Source organism: Athene cunicularia (assembly GCF_003259725.1).
Source record: "Athene cunicularia isolate RWA chromosome 17 unlocalized genomic scaffold, athCun1 chr17_part1, whole genome shotgun sequence".
Classification (NCBI taxonomy): domain Eukaryota; kingdom Metazoa; phylum Chordata; class Aves; order Strigiformes; family Strigidae; genus Athene; species Athene cunicularia.
Genome location: NW_020799122.1, coordinates 10905589 through 10925309, shown reverse-complemented (window position 1 = coordinate 10925309; position 19721 = coordinate 10905589). Strand labels below are relative to the sequence as shown.

Here is a 19721-nt window from a genome sequence, read left to right as displayed (position 1 = left end):
CTGGGGGGGTTCAGTCTGGCGAAGAGAAGGCTGAGGGGAGACCTCCTGGCCCTCTGCAACTCCCTGCCAGGAGGGGGCAGAGAGGGGGGATGAGTCTCTTGAGTCAAGGAGCCAGCGCCAGGCCCCGAGGGAATGGCCTCAAGCTGCCCAGGGCAGGGTCAGGCTGGCTCTGAGGAAGGATTTCTGTGCAGAAGGGGCTGTTGGGCGTTGGAATGGGCTGCCCAGGGCAGGGGGGGAGTCCCCATCCCTGGAGGGGTTGAAGAGTCGGGCTGACCCAGTGCTGAGGGATCTGGTGGAGTTGGGAACGGTCAGGGTGAGGTTCACGGTTGAGCTGGAGGAGCTTCAAGGGCTTTTCCAACCTGGGTGATTCTGGGATTCTGTGATCAGATATGGTACATGTGTAATACTACCCCTGCAGCTCTGCCCCACTGCACCCAGCAACAGAGCATGAATGGGTGTGTGACAAAGCACCTCCCATATGGTTGTCACCTATTCAGCGCATCTCCAGTGGAACCAGGTCTTTCTTGCACTTTACCACCCCAGAGTTGTCTGGACTTACAGGCCACTTCCCTTCTGCGTAGATGCTCCGTCTCCTCCTGTGTTATTGCCATCAGCTGTTCCATCCTTATTCTGACAAACAAACAAGAACAATTCAGCCACTCCTTCAAATAAGCAGTATCTCACTTCTCCCCCACTCACCCAGCTCAGAGCCTAAAGGCTGGGCAGATTCACTCTGCCACCTACTCAGGAAAGCAATGTGCTTATAAGAGACACAAAAGTCTCCGTGATTTCTTGGTAAGGAAGAGACAACATAAGTTTTGCTCAAAACCACAGGGACAATTGATTCTTGGACTGGAAAGCTGATCTTTCTGAGAAACAGAACATTTATGCAATGTGCATACACTCGCACCAAACACTGTGCCAGTCCCATTTATTGCTTTCCTTTCTCTTGAGGCCTGACAAGCACTTTAAACCTGACCTAAGTGAGCAGTGCCACTGAAGGCAGCAGTGTGGCCTCCATTCCCACTTCCTCCATCCTTGTCCTAGCACAAACACACACAGCATCACTCAACAGATCAGGAACTGGTCTGGCTGGAAAACTATCTGACATACAAAGGGATTATTTTCAGCCAGGTCAGTGTCCCCATCCAGTTTACTGTGCCACAGCACAAACAGTTGGCTGAAGGGAGGGGAGAGTTGGGGACAACTGATTTTGGTGACAAAGCTAGCTCAGAGTGTTGGCTGAATGGCAGCATTGCTTTCAACGTATTCCTCCCAGCCTGTACACATTACTGGACCACTTTCATAAATTGCTTTCCAACAGATGTAGCATTTCTGTTGGTCCCTGACAGTGGAATATAGGGGTTTGTTCCCAAACTCCTTAGCTAGGACCATTCAGAGGTGAAAAAGATAAAATCACCATCCCATTGGGTTTGCCAGACTGAGTAGGACCAGGCACATCTAGTCCAATGTCTTGCCTCCAGCAGTGACCAGAACCAGCTGCAGGTATGACATGAATCTCCCCGGACTTAAGGTGGGTTCAGACTGGTGGCTCTGAAAAGAAGGTCCGAGCCCTCTTCCCAGCTTCTTGCCCCTCTTTCAGAAGAGCTTGTTTCAAGGAGACTCACCTCTCATTCTCCAAGGATTTCAGAATATCTGAACTTTGTTTTTGCCTAAAAAAGAGATAAAACAAGAAGTTTTCATCAAGTGAGCAGGACATTCTACTCTCCCAGAGAGCAGAAAATGACTTTGCTTGCATCAGCACCAGCCCAGCAGGAGATCCAGCTGATCTAGGCAGTGGTACCTTCAAATACTTCAAATATCCACCTTCCATGAGGAATTCAAAATTTTTTTCAAAGCACTGCAAAACTCCAACAGCACACCTATGTGTGAAATGCAGTTTAAGGTGTCAAATTCCACTTCCTTTAAATGGGACTTTGGCAGTTCAACAGCTAAGGCACCACCTACAGACATCGATCCTGATCGGTTCCGTAACACTCAGAAGGGGCACAGTGAACTGCTCAGAATAAGACAAATTAACATGAGCCCCTGAAGGACAGAGATCACTGTAAGGCACCCTGGGACCCTACCTCTGGTTGTCCTCTAGCAGCTTCTGGATACGGCTGGCAATGCCTTGCTCTGCTTGCTTCAACTGCTGCAGCAGCTTCAGGCGCTCCTCCTCCAAATAGCGCTGGTGCTTGGTGAGACCCTTCTCCAGCCTCATCTGGTCCTGAGTCAAAGCAAGAGAGAACCAAAGGAGGAATTGGTCAGTTTAGGAAAAGCAGTGTCTTGTACAGGGCCTGCCCAGAGGAGACCCACCTCTCTCACTGTCTGCAGTATCTCATCCTTCTGACTGTTGATCTGCTGAACAAGCAGAGCGTGTTCTCTCTGCCCCATGTTCAGGCGCCGCTCAAATTCCAGCTTCTCCTGCATTTTTTTTTCCTGAAAGGAGCAAGAAGAAAGATGAATGCCAGAAATCAGTAGAATGCTGGCTGGCTCTGCTCCTTCCCAAGCAAGTATAAATTCTGGCAAAAATGTAAAAGTAAACCCCTTGACTACAAGCAAGCAAGCTAAATGGAAAACAGTAGACTTGACTAGGGGATGGGAATGTTGTCTCCTTAGGAACCTAAAAATTGTGAAGCAGAAGCTACTGCTCTCTTTATGACAGTCTCCAAACTCCCCACAACTCATTTCAAAGTCACAAAGCTGAAGTACCTGGGCATCAACCCACACAACTGAAACAGTCAGTACAAACACCCGGAGGGAAGCCCAAAATTAAGGTTGTGTTCAATTCCAGATGGCAAGGGACTCCCTTGTCTGAAGACAACAAGGGAAGGCACCAGCCAGCTACGAGCAGCTCTAGCCAAGGGGAGAGGTGAAATGCATTACAGGAGCTTCTGATTATTTCAAAGTGAGCCTGGCACAGGGGAAGAGACAAAAAACAGTGAAATAAAAAGAACAGGAAACTAAAAGTGCAGCAAGATGAGGGGAATGGAGGACAGAAACAAGGAACGCTAGGAAATAGCAGGAATGGTGACACTGAGTCAAAGCAGTAGTCACAGAGGGGCTGGAGTTTGGGGCAGGGACATACTGCTGCCCACTGCATGAAAAAAACAAACTGAGCTTTCAGCACAGAGAGGCAAGAAAAAAAGCCACCAGGTATGAAAGCCCTCAGATCCAACTCTGCACATGTTACTAATTAATTTGAGCTGATTTTAATGATTTTTGGTGATTTTGATTTAAATAAGGAATGATTAGGCCTAATCAATTAAATGGAATTTTACAGGAGTATCAGTTTTATAACAGTTAGAAAAAGGTAGTTGTGTAATGTTTTAAGTAGCCATAGAAATATTGCATTTAGTTTAGAGTAACCATATGCCCAGTCATGCTGCTACAAAATCCTTTGTAATGTCCCAGACTAAGGCCACGTAGGCTGGTAATAATCATTAACTAGATTTCTATTGAAAGAATACGATTCCTGACCAGGTACTATTGTTAGGCTGTTCAGTAAGGATGGTTTATTGCCCCATCGACCAGGATGTTCTAGAAGATACATTGTGAAAGGGCCTCAAAGCATGTTAAAATTGTAATGTGAGCCAAAGTCCTTGAGACAAGGACATTGGAGGGTCTCTCTTTTGAGTTGGTGGTCTGCGGTGGTCATAAAAGCAGTCCTTTGACTCAATTTAAAGACAAAATGCACATGAATGGAAAGGGGTGGGATTAAGGAAATTAATTACAAGAATTGATACGACTATGTATGAGAATCTGTTTACTATGCATCATTATATCCTCTATAATCAGCATGCTACACGTTAGGCATGTGGTGTTGGTGAGACGACTCCCCTGCACACCTGGCCGTTAATAAAGGAGTGTCTGTTATCTACATCCCATTGGTGTCAATAAGTTCTTTTTATCTCGCTTGGTGACACAAACACAGACTGATTTGAAGTGGAACTGCTCACTCACGAGAGAGACCTGCAGCTCATCGGCTGTGTGTGTCAGACAAGTCAGCTACAGATTTCCCCGCACTCCCACTTGTCTCCTGCAGTGAGGAGCGAGCAGCTCTTGGGGGTTTTCTGCAAGAACTCGGTGCTCAAAACATTCCATTTTGGCTGAGAAACCGCATAAAGGGAGGAAAAAGAAAAAAAAAAAAAAAAGTGGAGCTATTCTGCAGACAAATCATTTGCAGGGGTTCATCCTTACCTTCCTCTTCTCATAATCCAAGAATTTGTTCTAAAAAATAAGCAAAATCAGACATTTACTCCCAAAAGCAATTTTTTGTAGATATCATTAGCCCACATTATATCTTCCCCTAACTGAGTAAAGCCATCAACCAAAGGCAGAAGATTAACATAGCCACAAATTGAGTCACTCATGCTTCTCCAGGGTAAAAGAAACTTGCTCCGTACTTGTCAAACAGCACAGGAATTAGCACAGATCATCATAATTACATGCCTAGCCTCACCTTTCCCAGGCAGGGCTGGACGTGCCAAGCACTTGGCTGGGAATCACAAGGTTCTGCAGTTTGCTGTCCCCCCCAAAAAACCGCATGTGTTACCATACTGCACACACTGTGTCACGCTGACACCCCTGTCCTTTGATTGTATCATTGCTTTCAAGGACAGAAACAGCTCTTTGTGAGGTGTGTTCCAGGAGTCAGCAGTGGTAACACCATCCCCAGCGGGGAGGAGATGAGCCACCCGCGCCCACAGCGCTTCTGGGCACTGATGTTCTCTTGATCCTAAAAGACACATCTTGTGGCAGGGAAGGTGATGAAGGATGATGTGCTTAGTGCTGTGAGATCCATTGCTGGAGTCGAGGCAAATCCAAAACCCTCTTGCACAACTTCACACGCAGTGGAGCCTCACCTGCCACTCACTCTCCTCCTCCAGGTACTTATGCACTGCTCTGTCCACCCCATCCACTGATGTTCCTCCTCTGTCGCTCTCCAGCGTGGGGAGCAGATACTTCGAGGGAGGGTAATATGCAATTCCACACTCTGGAAGGTATCAGACACAAAACAAGAACATTTGGTGCTTAAAGACCTCCTTGGCAGCGTGACCGAGGGCTGGCTGGGGTGTGAGACTGCTTCCAACTGTGCTCCCTCTCCCCACACAGAGCCAAGTGAGACACAGAAGAGCTCCTTCAGCTCAGGCAGGATTAACAACGAGAAGCTCTGAGAGGAGATTGTGCCACTCTGTTCCCACCAGGAAGATGATCAAAGCTGACCTGCTCAGAGAGAAATGCTTCCCTCACACGGGTACAGGCATCTTGACTTCTGCAAGGCTGCAAATGTCCCTGCCTGTAACAAAATAAGTTCCAACTGCCCTTTTGTTTCATGGATTAGCACAAAGTCTGGCCAGGCACTTCCCCTGCATAAAACCTCTTGCAAACTTGCCTGTCTGTATTAAACTCAGTGTTTACAAACTCACAGTACTTTACCTTCATCCTCTGAGTTTTCCATCTAGTTTCATCTTTCTTAACAAACCGTCAGTCTGCAGCCCCCAAGTCTTTTCTCATACAAAATGAGGGTAGAAGGGACATCAAGTGACAACTGAGTCTATTTCCTTGTCCCAGGGCAGCTATACCCAGGCAATGCCTCATCTCCCACTTGAGAAAATACAAATGAGAAAACAAGATCGGGGGAGATCTAATGACTTCTTATGGTCACTCAGTCTCTGACTCAGCTATTCTGATGTTTTAACAAAACCATTACAAATTTCAGTGTGAAATTCAGTAAGAAGCAAGTCTCAAGGAAGGACTCCTGTTTTGCTGTCTCCCAGCAAAGGCACTTAACTCACTGACCAGCCTGTCACATTGTGATGGGTTTGCTTGGTGGGGCTTTTGGTAGCAAAGGAGGGGGAGGGGGGGGGCCCTACAGCCATGGCCCCTGTGAGAAGCTTCTTGATGCTCCCCCAGCTCCAAGTCGGACCCACCTCCAGCCAAGGCTGAGCCAATTAGCGACAGTGGCTAATTAAGAAGGGGAACCAGAGAGGGAGTGGGGACTTTGAGAGGAGTTACGGGAAGGACACCTCAGTGAACACCGAGGTCACTGGAAGGAAGGAGGAGGAAGGGGGGGAGGCACACCAGAGCAGAGAGCCCCCTGTATCCCATGGTGAGAGGGCAGGGCCACCCTCTGCCACCCATGGAGATCACCGGTGGAGCAGAGGCCGACCTGCGGCCTGTGGAGGAGCCCACCCCCCCGGCTGTGCTTAAAGGAGGCTGTGACTGCGGGAAGAAGCTGCCCCCCTGTTGTGGCTCATTGCTGGGAGGGCTGCAACATGCGGGGGTGACCCACTCCAGAGCATCTCCAGAAAAACGCATCCTGTGGGGAGGATTTATGGCAGAGAGGGTTTGTGGAGACCTGTCTCCTGTCAGAGGGACACCACATGGAGCAGCGAGAAGAATTCAGAAGAGTGTCCCCTGCCTTGGAGGAAGATGCAGTGGACTGACTGCACCCCCCACCCCCTGCACTGCTGGGGGAGGAGGTAGAAATATCAGCAACAAAAGCTGGACCTGGGTAAGAAAGGAGGGGTGGGGCAGGTGTTTTATCATATGGTAACACTTCCCACTGTCCCATTCTGTCTGTACAGTGTTAGTTTTATTGGTGTTTGAATTAAAGTGATGTTCTTGTTTTCTTTCCCTAAGGAATCTGTCTTTAGCCCTGTGACTGTTTAACTGGGCGAGCAACCCCTCCCTGTCCTTATCTCGATTTCTGAGGTTTTTTGTTTAATTTTTCTCCTTCCCAGGGCTGGGGGGAAGGAATGAGTGAACAATTGCATGGTGCTCAGTTGCCCTCTGGGCCTAAACCAGGAGACATGCGTGCAGAGCATCAGAAACCACCCCAAGCAAAGCCAGCCCAACATCTGTCCTTCGTTAATGCAATGTTTGAACATGCCAAAGCACCTAATGAGAGCACAGCACAGTCCCCCAAGTTCTCACTACCATCCACAGACAACTCTTGCTTACCTTTGCAGAGGAACTGCTGAATGGACTCTGTACCTGCTCTGCAAATATCAGGTGATGGGTAGGTCATGGAAGAAGCATCCAAGGTCAGCGTCTCCAAAAGAGAACACACAGAGCTGCAGGTTATTCTGGTGGCCCAGCCAGAGTCCAACTGCAGTTATCCTTGGAGCTCCCCAAAATTTCACTTATGGAGTGATAATTTCATCTTACCCTAAATTTGACATAAATATGAGTTTGCAGTGAATTTCCATTGGGTGTTTGACACATTTCAGAGGTGATTCAGTGGAGCTCCCTCTATTTTAGGAGCTTCTGAATTGGTCCTTCAGTGAAACATCTCCCTTATGCAGACATGTCTACTTTGTGTTTAAGCACAAGTGGGTACAGCACTTCTCAATTACAGACATTTTCTACTAATTTCTGTATGCTGGAGCCCTTAAACATGACACATGCAAGGGATGGTGATACAAAGGACACAGAGAGAAAAGGGTTGCCAGTTAAGAACAAGAGGAAGGACCACTTACTGTTTTGTCCTACTGTGGCCATCAGAAGGACCTAATGTTCCCTCCTGTAGAGAAGGGCATAGCGGGAAGGCCCAGAGAGGAACAATTTTATCAAGCACAAGGGAAAAAGCTGCACAGATCCCTCATCTCAGAGTCTGCCCGCAAGAGAAGTGAAGCCTAATGTTGTGTGTTCGAGACAGGAGAACATTTATTCACATCCTCAGTGCTGGTGTCTGAGTCAGCCCTGTTGCCTGACATTTGCACAGTTTAGTACTGACAAGTTTGGCAGCCAGAAGGTAACACATCCATAAAAATCTTGATGCTTGTCCCATTTTGAAAGTGAACTCCAGGGAGCCAGAAACCTACAGAGGCTGACAATGAGTCAGAGATCTGTCACAGCAACGGAGGCAAAAACCTCATCAGAAATATCCATCTGCTCAATTAGAATCAGCCTTGGTGGAAAGGGGCTGAGTCAGCCTGAGCCCACAGCACAGTTCATGCTCTCAGAGAGACAGCCCTGGCAGAAAATACCTGGGGGTTCACTCCCCATGGATTATACTTTTGTCATGATTAAGCCATGTCAAAAAGTGATCAGAAAAGATCAAAGTGGGAAGGGTACACAAAACCTATTTTGGACACCATGAACTGCATACAGCTTTGTTACAATCCCCCACAGTGAGTCCTGTCCAAGCCCTAAAAATTCACTTCCTATGCTAAATTTATTATCATATTGAGCAAGTAGGAAGAGAAACAGCTTAGAGTGAAATAAACAGCCTGCAAAGAGGAGAGACAGACACGGTTGGCTGCATACCTCCAGCGTGCGGATGTGCGCCAGCACCTGTGGCAGCTCTTGCAGCACATTCCCACTGATATCCAGAGTGCGCAGGCTCCGCAAGCCACTCACAGTAGCAGGCAGGTCCTTCAGCTTGTTACCTAGAGAGAGAGAAGAGTCATTTAGTATCACATAACTTTTCCAAAGTGGGAGCCAGCAAGTTCATCTGCTGGGACACCAAACCATAATCATACTTATGACTCATTTTCTGTACTACAGGGACGGGGCTGTCGTGGGTCACACGAGGACTCCAAGGGCTGTTGCCCAGTGAGGCAAATGGGGATCGAGATCTACTTGCACACAGCCCCAGTGCACAGGTCCAACAGCAGTTCCTCACACTGAAACAACCTTCTCAGCTGAACCCGCTGCAGGCTGGAACTGTGCTCTTTATCAGGACAATATTTGCAACAGGGAGTCTTCTTGCCTTTGGTGCAAGGGGACTGAGTGTGGGACAGCACATCCAGGAGACAGAGGCCAGGTGCTGAGGAGCACTACGGCAAGGAACTGAGCTGCACTTCTGAGCTCCTCACCCTCCACTTCCTTCCATTTCAGCAACAACTCCCTGTAACAAAGCCTCCTTTTTCTCCCAAATTTATGGCACTGCATATCTGCAAAAAGCTCTGGAGTCTTGAAAAGAGGTACGGTTGTGACCTTTATGCCAGGGCTGTACAAACCTGGCGGGGCTACACAGGACTAAGCTCCGGGTGTCACTGGATTTAATTGCAATGCAGTTTATCTGGGCTGACTGCTCTGCTTGCTTTACTGAAGACCTGCTATTTTTCTTACACTTGAACCTGCATAGACAGATTACTTAGGTTGGTCTAAATCATTATGCAGAGGGGCATAAACCCTGGCCTGGGACTGCTCTTGCAGGGCACAGACAGTGCTCCCAGCTCGAGGGGGGTCTCGTGCTCCCGGGGAAGGCCACGTGCCTCCAGCCCTCTGGGCACTCTTGGCCGCAGGAGCGAGGCAAGCTGGGGCTCTGAAATGCTGCCCACGTGCAGGCACACAAGTAAGCTCTTGGCTGTTGAGATCGGCTGGGCACAATGACCCAACAACCTCCCCTTTGAGAAAAGGCAACAGGCTGAATGAAAACATCAATCGGAGCAAGTCTGGCCCAAGAGCCATGAGTTGAAGCACACAGCAGGGAACCAAGGCCGACAGCGTGTGCATTTCCTAAGAAGCAGCAGAACACCCCTAGTTACTCCTAATAACTCAGGGAATCTTCAGGAATCATTTTCAGCTTAAGTGATTTCTCCTGCCTTGCCAACTATTTGAATTCAAATATTTTTTGTGTTCTTCCTTAACATTCATAGCATAAACCATTTGGTGCTTGCTTTGGTTGAAAGGAATAATTACTAATACAGCTCAACACAGCCTAGATAATAAATAGTGCTTTGCTCAGAGCACTGACAAGAAACATGTGCCATACCTTTCACATTGAGCATCTGGAGCTGTGCAAGGTCTCCTATAGATTGTGGAAGACATTTTAAAAGATTCCTTTCAAGGTTTAGGACCTAAGGTATTAACAGAAAAGATATTCAAGATATTCTTTATACAAGTTTCAGATCTACACATCTATGCCTACCTTCAGGCCCAGAAGGACAACTTGAAATTGGTTTTAGACAATACATTCTGGGTTAAAAAAAAAATCAAATAAATTCCAGAAGCCCTGGATACAGGGTACATCTAGCTACTTATGTAGTGAGAAACCCTACTGACAACCAACAGCAGCAGCAGGTGCTGAACCCAGATGCAGGAACTGGGAAGCAGAGTTCCAGGGCAGCACCCCTCCCCCCTGGCTCCCATAGGGGAGCAGTGACTGAACCTGAAGCTGCACCCTGAGCAGAGGGGACCCTCAGCGTGCACACGACATGCTGCACTGAGTTCTCAACATAATCACACCAGGGAGAATGGTGAAACCTGAATATTTTGGGAAACCAATGGGACTGGAAGCTCCAGCTCTGATTGCCCAGAGCACCTGCTTGGCAGTGTGAGCCATTTGGACCAACAGCCCTTGTGCTAAGCCGGGACTATATAATTCAGAGTGCCTGCCTGCTCTTCTGCCTTCCTCCCCAAAAAGCCAGTTCAACAGAGACAGTCAAGTCAATGAGATAGATCTGACAATATGAGCACCATCATTTAAATTATGATTAATTATAAACCAAATGGCAGCAACCCTATATTCTTGCTGTCCTGTAACATACCCTTTTACCCTTTACAGACACTTGGGATGCAACTGCAAATCTTTTACCTGAAGAGATGTCAGCTGACCAATATCAGCAGGAAGCGATGCCAGCTGGTTGTCATGCAGGTCTAGAACCTGGAAGAGTAGATGATATCACCAAACAGTCATGATGCAAGAATGAAAGGTCATGAATTACCTAGCAATGAAAATGGCTTCCCTTTCAATGGGGCTTTGAAAAGCAGCTTAAGTTTTTAAGGAGACAGAGGCACTTAATTTTTGTAGGTCTTTTGAAAACTGAAGCCTCTACACATCAATAAACAAACGAAAGACTAGGGAGAGCGGTGACCCCAAGGAAGCTGTACCACAAAACTGGATAAGCCAATGGATAAATCATTTCCATGGAGCCAGCCTGACATAAAAAGACATTTTCTGAGGATCCACAAGCTGAACTGCTTCAACGCCAGCACTGGCCCAGGGAGAGGGTAGGACTACACCTAGAGACCTTCCTCCACAGAGAGAGGTGAGCTGCTGCCTCTTGTGAAACCAGAGCACAAGGGTGGTGGAGCTGAAAGCCCTCAGCATTTATATGACACGTACAGTGATACAGCCCCATCACACATGGTCACTCATCACCAGTTTCATTCACATTCAGTGCAGAATAGAGGTGGATCTACTCCACAACACACTCAGCCCTGACTGACCACCACCGTGAGAGGCTGTTGAGGGGAGAAGTGTGGGATTATGAAGAGGATAAATGATTCCTGGGACTGATTATGATTTTATACAAACCACTCAGTGGCCACTATCTGTCTACCTGGGAGGTAAACCTAGGAAAGGCAGGTTTCACACCTTGTTACCAATTCTTGGTGAGGACAGTCAGACAGAAGGGATTTATTTGGGATAGTGTGTTTTAATGCAGCTAGAATTCAAGGAAAATAGAAAGCAGATCTGTAACTGTTAAGCATCACAGTTACCTTCACAGTTATGAGACTCAGGAGGCTGCAGGACTTTGGAACTAAAGATGTCAGATTATTTGTATGAATAATCAGCACCTAAGGGAGGAAAAATCCAATTGAAACATGAACACAAGAGATGCTGCTGTCTAGAACAAGCACATTTGTTGAGATTTAATTGTGGAGGCTGTATATTGTGGAAGACATTTTAGAATATTCCTTTCAAGGTTTAGGACCTAAGGTATTAACAGAAAAGATATTCAAGATATCTTTCATCTATTTGTATATTGTGGAGCTCAATATCTTATTTAGTACCATATAACATATTAAAATAATAAATGGATTTTAACAGGTCAAACATTTAACATGAGATCTAAACCAGAGCCTAGTTTCTTACATGAGAAATATCATTAGATAGGCTAAACCAGAAACAATCACCTCATCTTTCATGACAGAAGTTAGCTCTAAAGCACACAGACCCAAACTGTTCTCTGTGTAGTATCGTACAAGTGGCCAAATTCATTACAAGCAAACTCCTTTTGAAGCAACATATAAATAACCACATACAGTAATTTCAAACACAATACTCAAGCATAATAATAGAATTATCTAATAATTTCTGATTGCAACATTACCTTTTTTTGCAAGACTTTACAAGTTGCAAAGGCCCCATAAGGAACCTGAAAACAATTAAAAAATAGTCATGTCAGACTTCTCAAGATACTACCTTTGTAAGCACTTCCACCTGTAAAGTGTGAATAATTCACTTTGATGAAAATGCAAGTGATACTTAAAATTACCAGTCGCTGGTTTTGGCTCAGGATGCCAGTACTTCTCGGTTAGCTTTCATTTGCAATGGCTCTCCACAATATGATAGTGTCATGCACAGCACACAACAGACTGAGGTTTGGGCAGAATTCCAAGTCTTGCATGATTTAATATTCAATATGCAGATGACTCGAGTTCGGGCATATTTTCTGTTAGTCATCACACAAATGCATTCTATGGTTTTGCAACCTTGGCAAACACAGAGCAGTGGGCTAAGTCAGAAAGGTGAGCAACAGGCAGGACTGAGTGTCCTCATATGTGCAAGGCTCTGCAGGAGAGGGGCAGTCACAAAAGGGATGTTCCAATAAATTCAGCCCATGCTAGCCAAGGCTCTGACCACCATGACCTGCTCCGCAGTACGGAACTGCCATCAGCCAAACTGCTGTCCAGAGTTAATTTTAAGACCAAACTGATAGCTCACTTTATTTATTGAAACTATGAATGCTAAAAAGGAGACAAGCAAGGCAGAATTTTATGGTACCAATCCCAAAGGTGCTGCTGGGGATCCAAGACCAGCTGCAGCTATGAATGGAGCTGGCTCAGTGTGCATCTTCTGTCTGCCACCCTTTTATCCAGACTGGTTTGCAGACTGTCCCACACAGCTCACAGACCTACACACAAGATGCTGTTGGCTTCCGATCTTGGAACAAAACTCCCCAAAGTCTCGGCAAAGCCCTTTCATACTGCACAGCAGACAGCTATCCTCTCCAGGATGGTCCCAAGTCTCTCCCCAAAGAGCAGTGCAATATCTATTAGCTTATTAGGCAAAGGCCAAAAGGTTGTGAGAAAAGGTTACACAGGTACCAACGTGTTTTAGAAACACAGGACAATGAATACAAACTGAAAGTGAAATAGAAACAGGCTTCTGCTTAAAAGGATTGCCCGGCTGCCAGAATAAAAAGATGTGTCTCTTCTGAAAGCCTGGCAATCTGTCACTAACCGCTCACACTCCAGCAGACAGCTTGTTTCCAATTTAGTTGGCTGCCATAAAAGAAGCCAAGCTGGAAGTGAGATTTCCATCCTTAACCAGCAGTCTGTAACCAGGGATTTTCACTTACACAGAAAAATAAGCGCAGGTGGCAGACTTTATACTCTAAGATTAGAAACAGTCAGCCTTTGGCAAACAAATTCCCTTATGACTTGCAAAATTCGGCCATGAAGTCCCAAACTAGGGTCCTACCAAGGTACTGGTGGAGGCTATGAGACCAACCTGCCCTTCCCATCTTGTCAAATGAAAAAAGATTCCCAGGACAGAAATGCAGTGGAAGCAGCAGGTAGGACAGGCAATCTCCCATCAAAAGAAAAACAAAGCAGAAGCCCTCACCTGAAAGCCAGAGCTCAGCAGACATAGGAAGAAGCAGATCAGTCACAAGCCCATTTCTGTCTCAAGGCTCATGGACATTGTACTAAATCTGACAGTTGGTAACAAGAAGCAGACAGAGAACTCAGACCCGTAAGCTAATACTGGAAGTTGTAGAGAACATACCTCTGAGAGTTCACATTTGGATATGTCAAGAATGTCATCAGCACCAGCCTCTTTTGCCTGGAGAGAGAAGATACACATCCAGAGAATTAGAGCATACAGAAATACCTGGCCTCTTGCTGTGTATCAACTAAACTACTCAACTGGCCCCTCCCTAGAAAATGCAATTGCAGTTCTCTGACACAGCTCAGATGATGATGCTAGAAGCAAAGGGTGTCTTACTACAACTGCAGCAAGCAAAACCAGGAAACCAAACTTCAGAAAAACCCTTTTGGTGCAATAAATTAATTTCTTCATGAAGAACCAAAGCACGTCCTAATTGTGCAACTTGAAAGGATATGGAAAGGGAATGATGGGTTCTCAAGAGAGGCACTTCCTAGGAACAACATCAGTGCTGTCCTAGCCTGGAAAGAGCCTGCGGTGTAACTGGCATGTCTCACCCAGCAGACTGACTTTCTTCTGAACTGTACACAGAAACCAAAATAACCTACTATTGCCTTTTTGCTTCCATGGGACCTGCAGAGCCAGCTCTGCTGTGTAAGAATGAGCAAGGACTCACTGCTTCTGTACAAAAGTGGTTTTCCATGTTCAAATCAACTCCAATGCAATTGCTAAAAGCAATGAAACTGGACAAATCTCACCATGAGCAGCATTGCATCTCTGGAATTATTTTCTTAAATAAAAGCTACTACACAACGCAATAAAACCTGCTTGTGTTAGTGCCCTTGTTAAGTCTTCAGAACTGGCTATGTGACCCTAAACTAAGCACATGCAATACAGAGCTAATCCTAGAATGGACAGATTAAGGCACCCTTCCCAAGCCCCACTGGAGCTGAACAGAAAACCTCCAACTGAATACATTTATTGTTGGTACATAACAAAATCTTCCTTTCCAAAATACCTTACAGATATCCAACTGGCATAATTTTGTCACTTTGAAAATGCAGGTGCCTCTGAGGTAGAGCACAGCAGATCCCCTATGCTAGCACTGGTCCACAGCTCCTACAGCAGAATAGGTGACATAATTCAAAAGAAGATTGCTTTCAGGAAGCCAACTTCAAATCTGCAACTGCTGCAAGGCAGGTAGTTCTGCTGACCCCACTGGCATGACAGCAATCTGCTGAGGATTGACCCCAGAGGATCCTGGCCAAATCCTAGTCCAGGAAAACAAACAGCAGCATCTAACCATAAAATCCTCTGAATGACAGGAAGAAACAAAATAATAGTGAGAGGCATAAGGGGCACAAGGAAAGTCAATTACAATGGGAAAGGGGATGTCACAGTTTCCTTGGTAGGAAAAAATCTGGGAGATCTGTAAGAGTGAAGGGGCATGGAGGAGAAAGGAGGGATGGAGTCCCATATGCAGGCTGGCAGGTGGAGGACGTTATGTGGAACCACAACGGCAGAGAGGGATGCAAGTGGCATGAAGGGGACCTGTGGACGGGAGGGCAAAGGGACATGAGTAAAGCAGGAATTCTCTGGAATCTCATTAGGAAGATGACCTGCTGTCTTGGCGAGATCAGTAATGTGACTACAGGTAACGCAGGGGACATTTGCCTGGCATCCAGGACTAGACACAGAGAACAGAAAACATCTCGGCACTGCTTACCAGGCACATTTGGTATTCAAGGCGCTTCCGAGCATCGTCGCTGGGTTTCTTCTTACGGAAGAAGAGTGGCATCTTTAGTTTTGACTATAGCTCTGTCTCAGTGGCACGAGTGATCGGCGTAACTAAAGGCAGAGGACTCCGAGAGTATGCATTGCTGGGGTGCCTGGACTACAGAACAGTGCTCTAATAAATGGGGGAAAAAAAAAGAAAAAACTCATTGTCTCAGCAGTTGTCTTTGTTTAAGCCCTTCCTGGCTTGATCAAACAGGCAGATTCCAGCACACCTCCACAGTGGAAGTGCTAACACGAGCTGCAAAAGCCCTGCTGTGTCTCTGAGATGGGTGAATTGTCTTGGTCATCCCTGTGCAACATAAATTGTGTCAAGCTGGAACATATACAGAGAAAGAGGGCTGGGTGATCAAGGAAATGCAGGGTCCACTCTAGGACAGGACTAAAAAAGCCATAACTATATCAAGAGATCAAGCACCAGGGACAAAAAACAAACTACTTAAAAGTCAATTCTGGCACAATAATAAGTGACTGTAAAATGTTCTAGCATAAAGTTAGGCTAGAAATGTGAAACAAGAGCTGCCTTCCCCTCCCAGGGCAGGTGAGAATAAACAAGACCCCAATGCAGTTCAAAATACAGGTAACTGTTTACAAGGCACCTGATGACTACTGAGTGCAGCTGAGCCTGTCTGCACGTCACACAGCTCATCCCAGCCACTTCCCGGGATGTCACAGGGACCCTACGTTCGGGATGCCCAAGCTAAACTTTATTTCTGAGCTTTAGGGGTTGTCTCAAGTTAACAAAACTTGCTTTCTAGGCAGAAGCAGAGTTGCACGGGAATGCTTTCCCCATTTGAGTCACACAGTGAGATTAAAAGGTTCTGCTTAAACACCTAATAACTTAAAAGTCAGATTTTTAATAGGTTTATAAAACCAAATCACTTTCCAATAGTCTAATAACTGCCTGCAAAGCCAAAAGAACCAAACCTCAGAAAAACTCAACTGGAACCCATCACTGCTGCCCCAGCCACATGCTGGGTGTGCCGTCTGCCCTCCTGGGCACTCAGGAGCTTCTCCGAGGCTGTGTGTCTCCAGGTCAGACTGCCACAGTCCGTCATGAGCTTACAGGGCAGCCAGACCTTTCCCAAAATGGTGGTTCCGGATCACAGGACCCAAACCTTGAAAATGTTTTTCTGTTAATTCAACTGGACTGCATGCAGACACCAGCTGATTCAAGTGTAAAGGGAAGAGAAGTTGAACCAGAGAGAGGAAAGAGTGAATCACAGTAAGATGCTTGGTGAAATCAGTGCTGCAGGTGGGTGAAGATCTAACAGAAACCCAAGTCAGTTCTGGAAGAGGATTCTGGCTCAGCAGGGAGGAAAAGGGAATGTGCTGGCAGATTGTGAGGGAAGGGCAGACAACAGGCTGGACAAGAAATGGGGAGACCAGCTGGTAATTTGATGGATACCAGTTGGGATGCTAGGAAAAGAGAGATGGGGGCCAGCTGAGCAATAAAATCAAGGAGAAAAAGGGGTTCATCCGAGGCTGCATGACAGCAGGGAGCAAAAACTGGCAATGCAGGGAGTTGGAGTTGGGGCCGCTGGTGAACAAGGGCTCACAAAGTGAGCTGATGCAGGCAGGACTGAATCACTTAGTGATAAGACTGGGATAAAATGAGAGAAGAGCAGAAGAACAACAGTGAGCCCAGAAGGGGGAGAGTTGAATCAGCTGGGTAAGAAGCCTTGGATTACTCGAGGAACCCAAGGAGCCATGATCAGCACTGCATGGTAAAAAAGGTGGGCCCAGGCAGGAGCTACAGCTGCCAAAAGTCCCAATCAAAATACATGCCATGAAGCTTGCACTGGAGGTTTTGCTTTGCAGTGACTTTTTAAAACATTGTTTTAATAAGGCATTTTAAACCCACTACAAAATAGTCAATACTTCACCAGTTCACCAGCACCAGTAAATGGCACAGCCATACAATGCAGTTCGTTTAGTGCTCAGTGAAGCTCATGCATTTTACATAGAAAAGATGGTTTCCTGACAGCTGTGTCTACAAATTGGTCTCAAACTATACTGAAAATCACGTACCCACAGGATACAGCCAGAGATATTCCTTGCACATTGACATCTCTGCCAAAAACTAAACAGAGCTTTATGTAGATAAATCCTTAGTTAAAAGCAAAATATAGCTCAGTCTTAAATGCATCCAAGCAACCACCCTTCATTTCACTCCAGAAACAAGGAGGCAAGGATGTCCTGTTTCACTGTACTGCTGTCACACCACTCTACTGGCACAAGCTACGAGACACAGCAGAAGGTGCTACAAACTCATTCTGTGCATTAGAATCAAACTTTCAACAGTTTCATGGCTCTTTCCCTGCCATCCCACCTCACTATCTTCTTAACAATTTCAGACTACTGAAATGCCCCTCAGACTCGCCTCTCCCCAGGAGGGGAGTAAGAGCAAAAATCCAGGAGATTAAGCAAGAAGGGAAGTTCATTATCAGGGACAGGAAACGCAGGAAAGCAATCAAGAGCCATATGCAAGGGTCAGACATCACAGACAGAAACAGAAGAATGAAATTTAAAGATGAGAAACCAGAAGGACAAGGGTGCCTGCAGCACAATATCCATAACTCTACTCTGTGCTGAGGACTTAGCATCCCTGTGTCCCCTCTCACCTTTCTCTGTCACAGCTCATTATTTAATTTTCACCCAATAAAATCCTTTAAGACATGAAGGCTGAAGGACAGGCAGTTGAATAGGAAAAGAATCATACCAGGGATCAAAAGATGAAGAATCAGAGACTTGTTAAATGTCTTGAATAGCCTTTAAATGTCAAACTTGCCTTCGTGAAAAGATATGTCAAACCTGGAAGCTGCAAAGCTGTCCCTCTCTCTGTGACATTGTCTTTTGTATGCTCTGCTGACCATCATCAATTTTAACTGAGACTAGTACTCAGCAGTCAATAATGAGAAGGGCCTTTGGCATGTGACCGTATTTTATATGATGTAATTTTTATTTATTAAGTTATTGAAAGAACTATCTGTAAGTGCCTGGGATAGCACCCACCCTGCAGTGAGTGAACATCCATGAACTGCCAATCCCACATCCCAACAGATGCCAGGGGCCTCTGCAGGCACCCACTCTGCCTCCTGAACAGCAGCAACACACACACAGGGGGAGATATGGCAAGGGAATGTCCACTGTGTGTTTTATAGTCTGCAGCTGTTTGGATGCTGTGAGTAAAACAAAAAACCAAACCCCTAATTTCACAAACAAATGTAATCAAAGTGAAACAGCAATATGGCTATATAAAAAGACACAAACCCCAATTTTTAAAACATTCTGGACATCATCAATATGGCACGGCACTGTAACAGACAAGATGGGGGTCTGAAAAGAAGAGAGTTTTTATTTTCTCGGGGAAAACTTGCTCAGGAGCACAGCAATGCAGCAGTGACCCAGTGTCGGGATCTGCGTGGGGCTCCTGCAGAGATGCTGCCTAGTCACGAAGGACAGAGCTGTCACCAGATATCCCTCAGGGCTTGCTCGCTGTGACTACCAAGCGGGTAAGAGTGATAGCAGCAAGCCCTGCAGACCAACATGCACTGGAACAAGATTCAGGACGGAGACAGAAGGCAGCTCTGTAACTTACTCTCCCACAGCACATTTTTTGTGCTGGAGAGCTGTCATGACAGTTGTACCACTCCCTGTAATAACCAGGCTCTGCCTGATCCTGTCAAGGACCTCCCCTGGCAATGCCTGAAACAAATCTCCTCCTCTCTTCTTCACCAGCTCCAGCTTTGGCTCTCAGTCCTCTCTTTCCCTTATTGTCACTATTCTCTTCTTCTTCTTCTTCTCTTTGGGGCTCCCTGCAGTGTCCCCCTCCCAGGGTTCACTCAGCTTCCAAAGGCTATCTTTCTCGGTCCTCCTCTTCTTTACTCTTTTATCAGCCAGAATGGAGCCGTTCTGTGCCTGAAGGCCTGAGCGCTGCCAGCACCGGCCCCGACACCTGAGGAAAGCAGCAACAATGAGCAAGGGCAGCGTCTCCTCCCGCAACAAGCACACCCGCAGCTGCGGGCTCCTCCTGATCCCAAACCTCCGGTCGCCTGTGCGCAGGCAGCGGAGGCACCTGCACGGTGCCCTGTGCCTGCCCTCGCCCCTCTGAGAAGCCCAGGCACAGCCTGAGGGGTCTCGCACCCACACGGACCCTCGGGAGGAGCAGAGGTGGTCGCCGCCGATCCACCGCGAAACCCGGACCCGCGTCTCAGCGCTCAGGGGAGAAGGGCCCCGCAGGCGCTGCCGAGGCCCCAAGAGCCGACACCCCGCCCCGCGCCACCCCACTCCG

General features: G+C 46.7%; 2 protein-coding genes across 5 annotated transcripts in view; one reads left to right on the top strand and one right to left on the bottom strand.

The window, feature by feature from the left end:
* Window positions 1–19635, bottom strand: part of LRSAM1 (leucine rich repeat and sterile alpha motif containing 1) — a 30013-nt gene extending 10378 nt beyond the window's left edge. Inside the window, exons 1-15 of one of the 4 annotated variants that reach the window (XM_026860146.1) lie at window positions 19029–19635; window positions 15360–15542; window positions 13754–13810; window positions 12075–12119; window positions 11461–11538; window positions 10553–10621; window positions 9731–9815; window positions 8278–8399; window positions 6970–7060; window positions 4869–4999; window positions 4204–4233; window positions 2320–2442; window positions 2091–2230; window positions 1629–1673; window positions 560–630 (exon numbers count right to left, since the gene is read on the bottom strand). In XM_026860146.1, the coding sequence (XP_026715947.1) occupies window positions 560–630; window positions 1629–1673; window positions 2091–2230; window positions 2320–2442; window positions 4204–4233; window positions 4869–4999; window positions 6970–7060; window positions 8278–8399; window positions 9731–9815; window positions 10553–10621; window positions 11461–11538; window positions 12075–12119; window positions 13754–13810; window positions 15360–15431 (1159 nt within the window). In that variant the 5' untranslated portion in view covers window positions 15432–15542; window positions 19029–19635. Of the gene's footprint in view, window positions 1–559; window positions 631–1628; window positions 1674–2090; window positions 2231–2319; window positions 2443–4203; window positions 4234–4868; window positions 5000–6969; window positions 7061–8277; window positions 8400–9730; window positions 9816–10552; window positions 10622–11460; window positions 11539–12074; window positions 12120–13753; window positions 13811–15359; window positions 15543–15577; window positions 15720–19028 lie in introns of those variants that run through there. The other 3 variants (XM_026860143.1, XM_026860144.1, XM_026860145.1) reach the window with 3 other exon arrangements.
* RPL12 (ribosomal protein L12) overlaps window positions 19404–19721 on the top strand; it is a 2760-nt gene continuing 2442 nt past the window's right edge. The window contains exon 1 of the mRNA XM_026860692.1: window positions 19404–19484. Within this exon, the coding sequence (XP_026716493.1) occupies window positions 19404–19484 (81 nt within the window). The remainder of the gene's footprint in view (window positions 19485–19721) is intronic.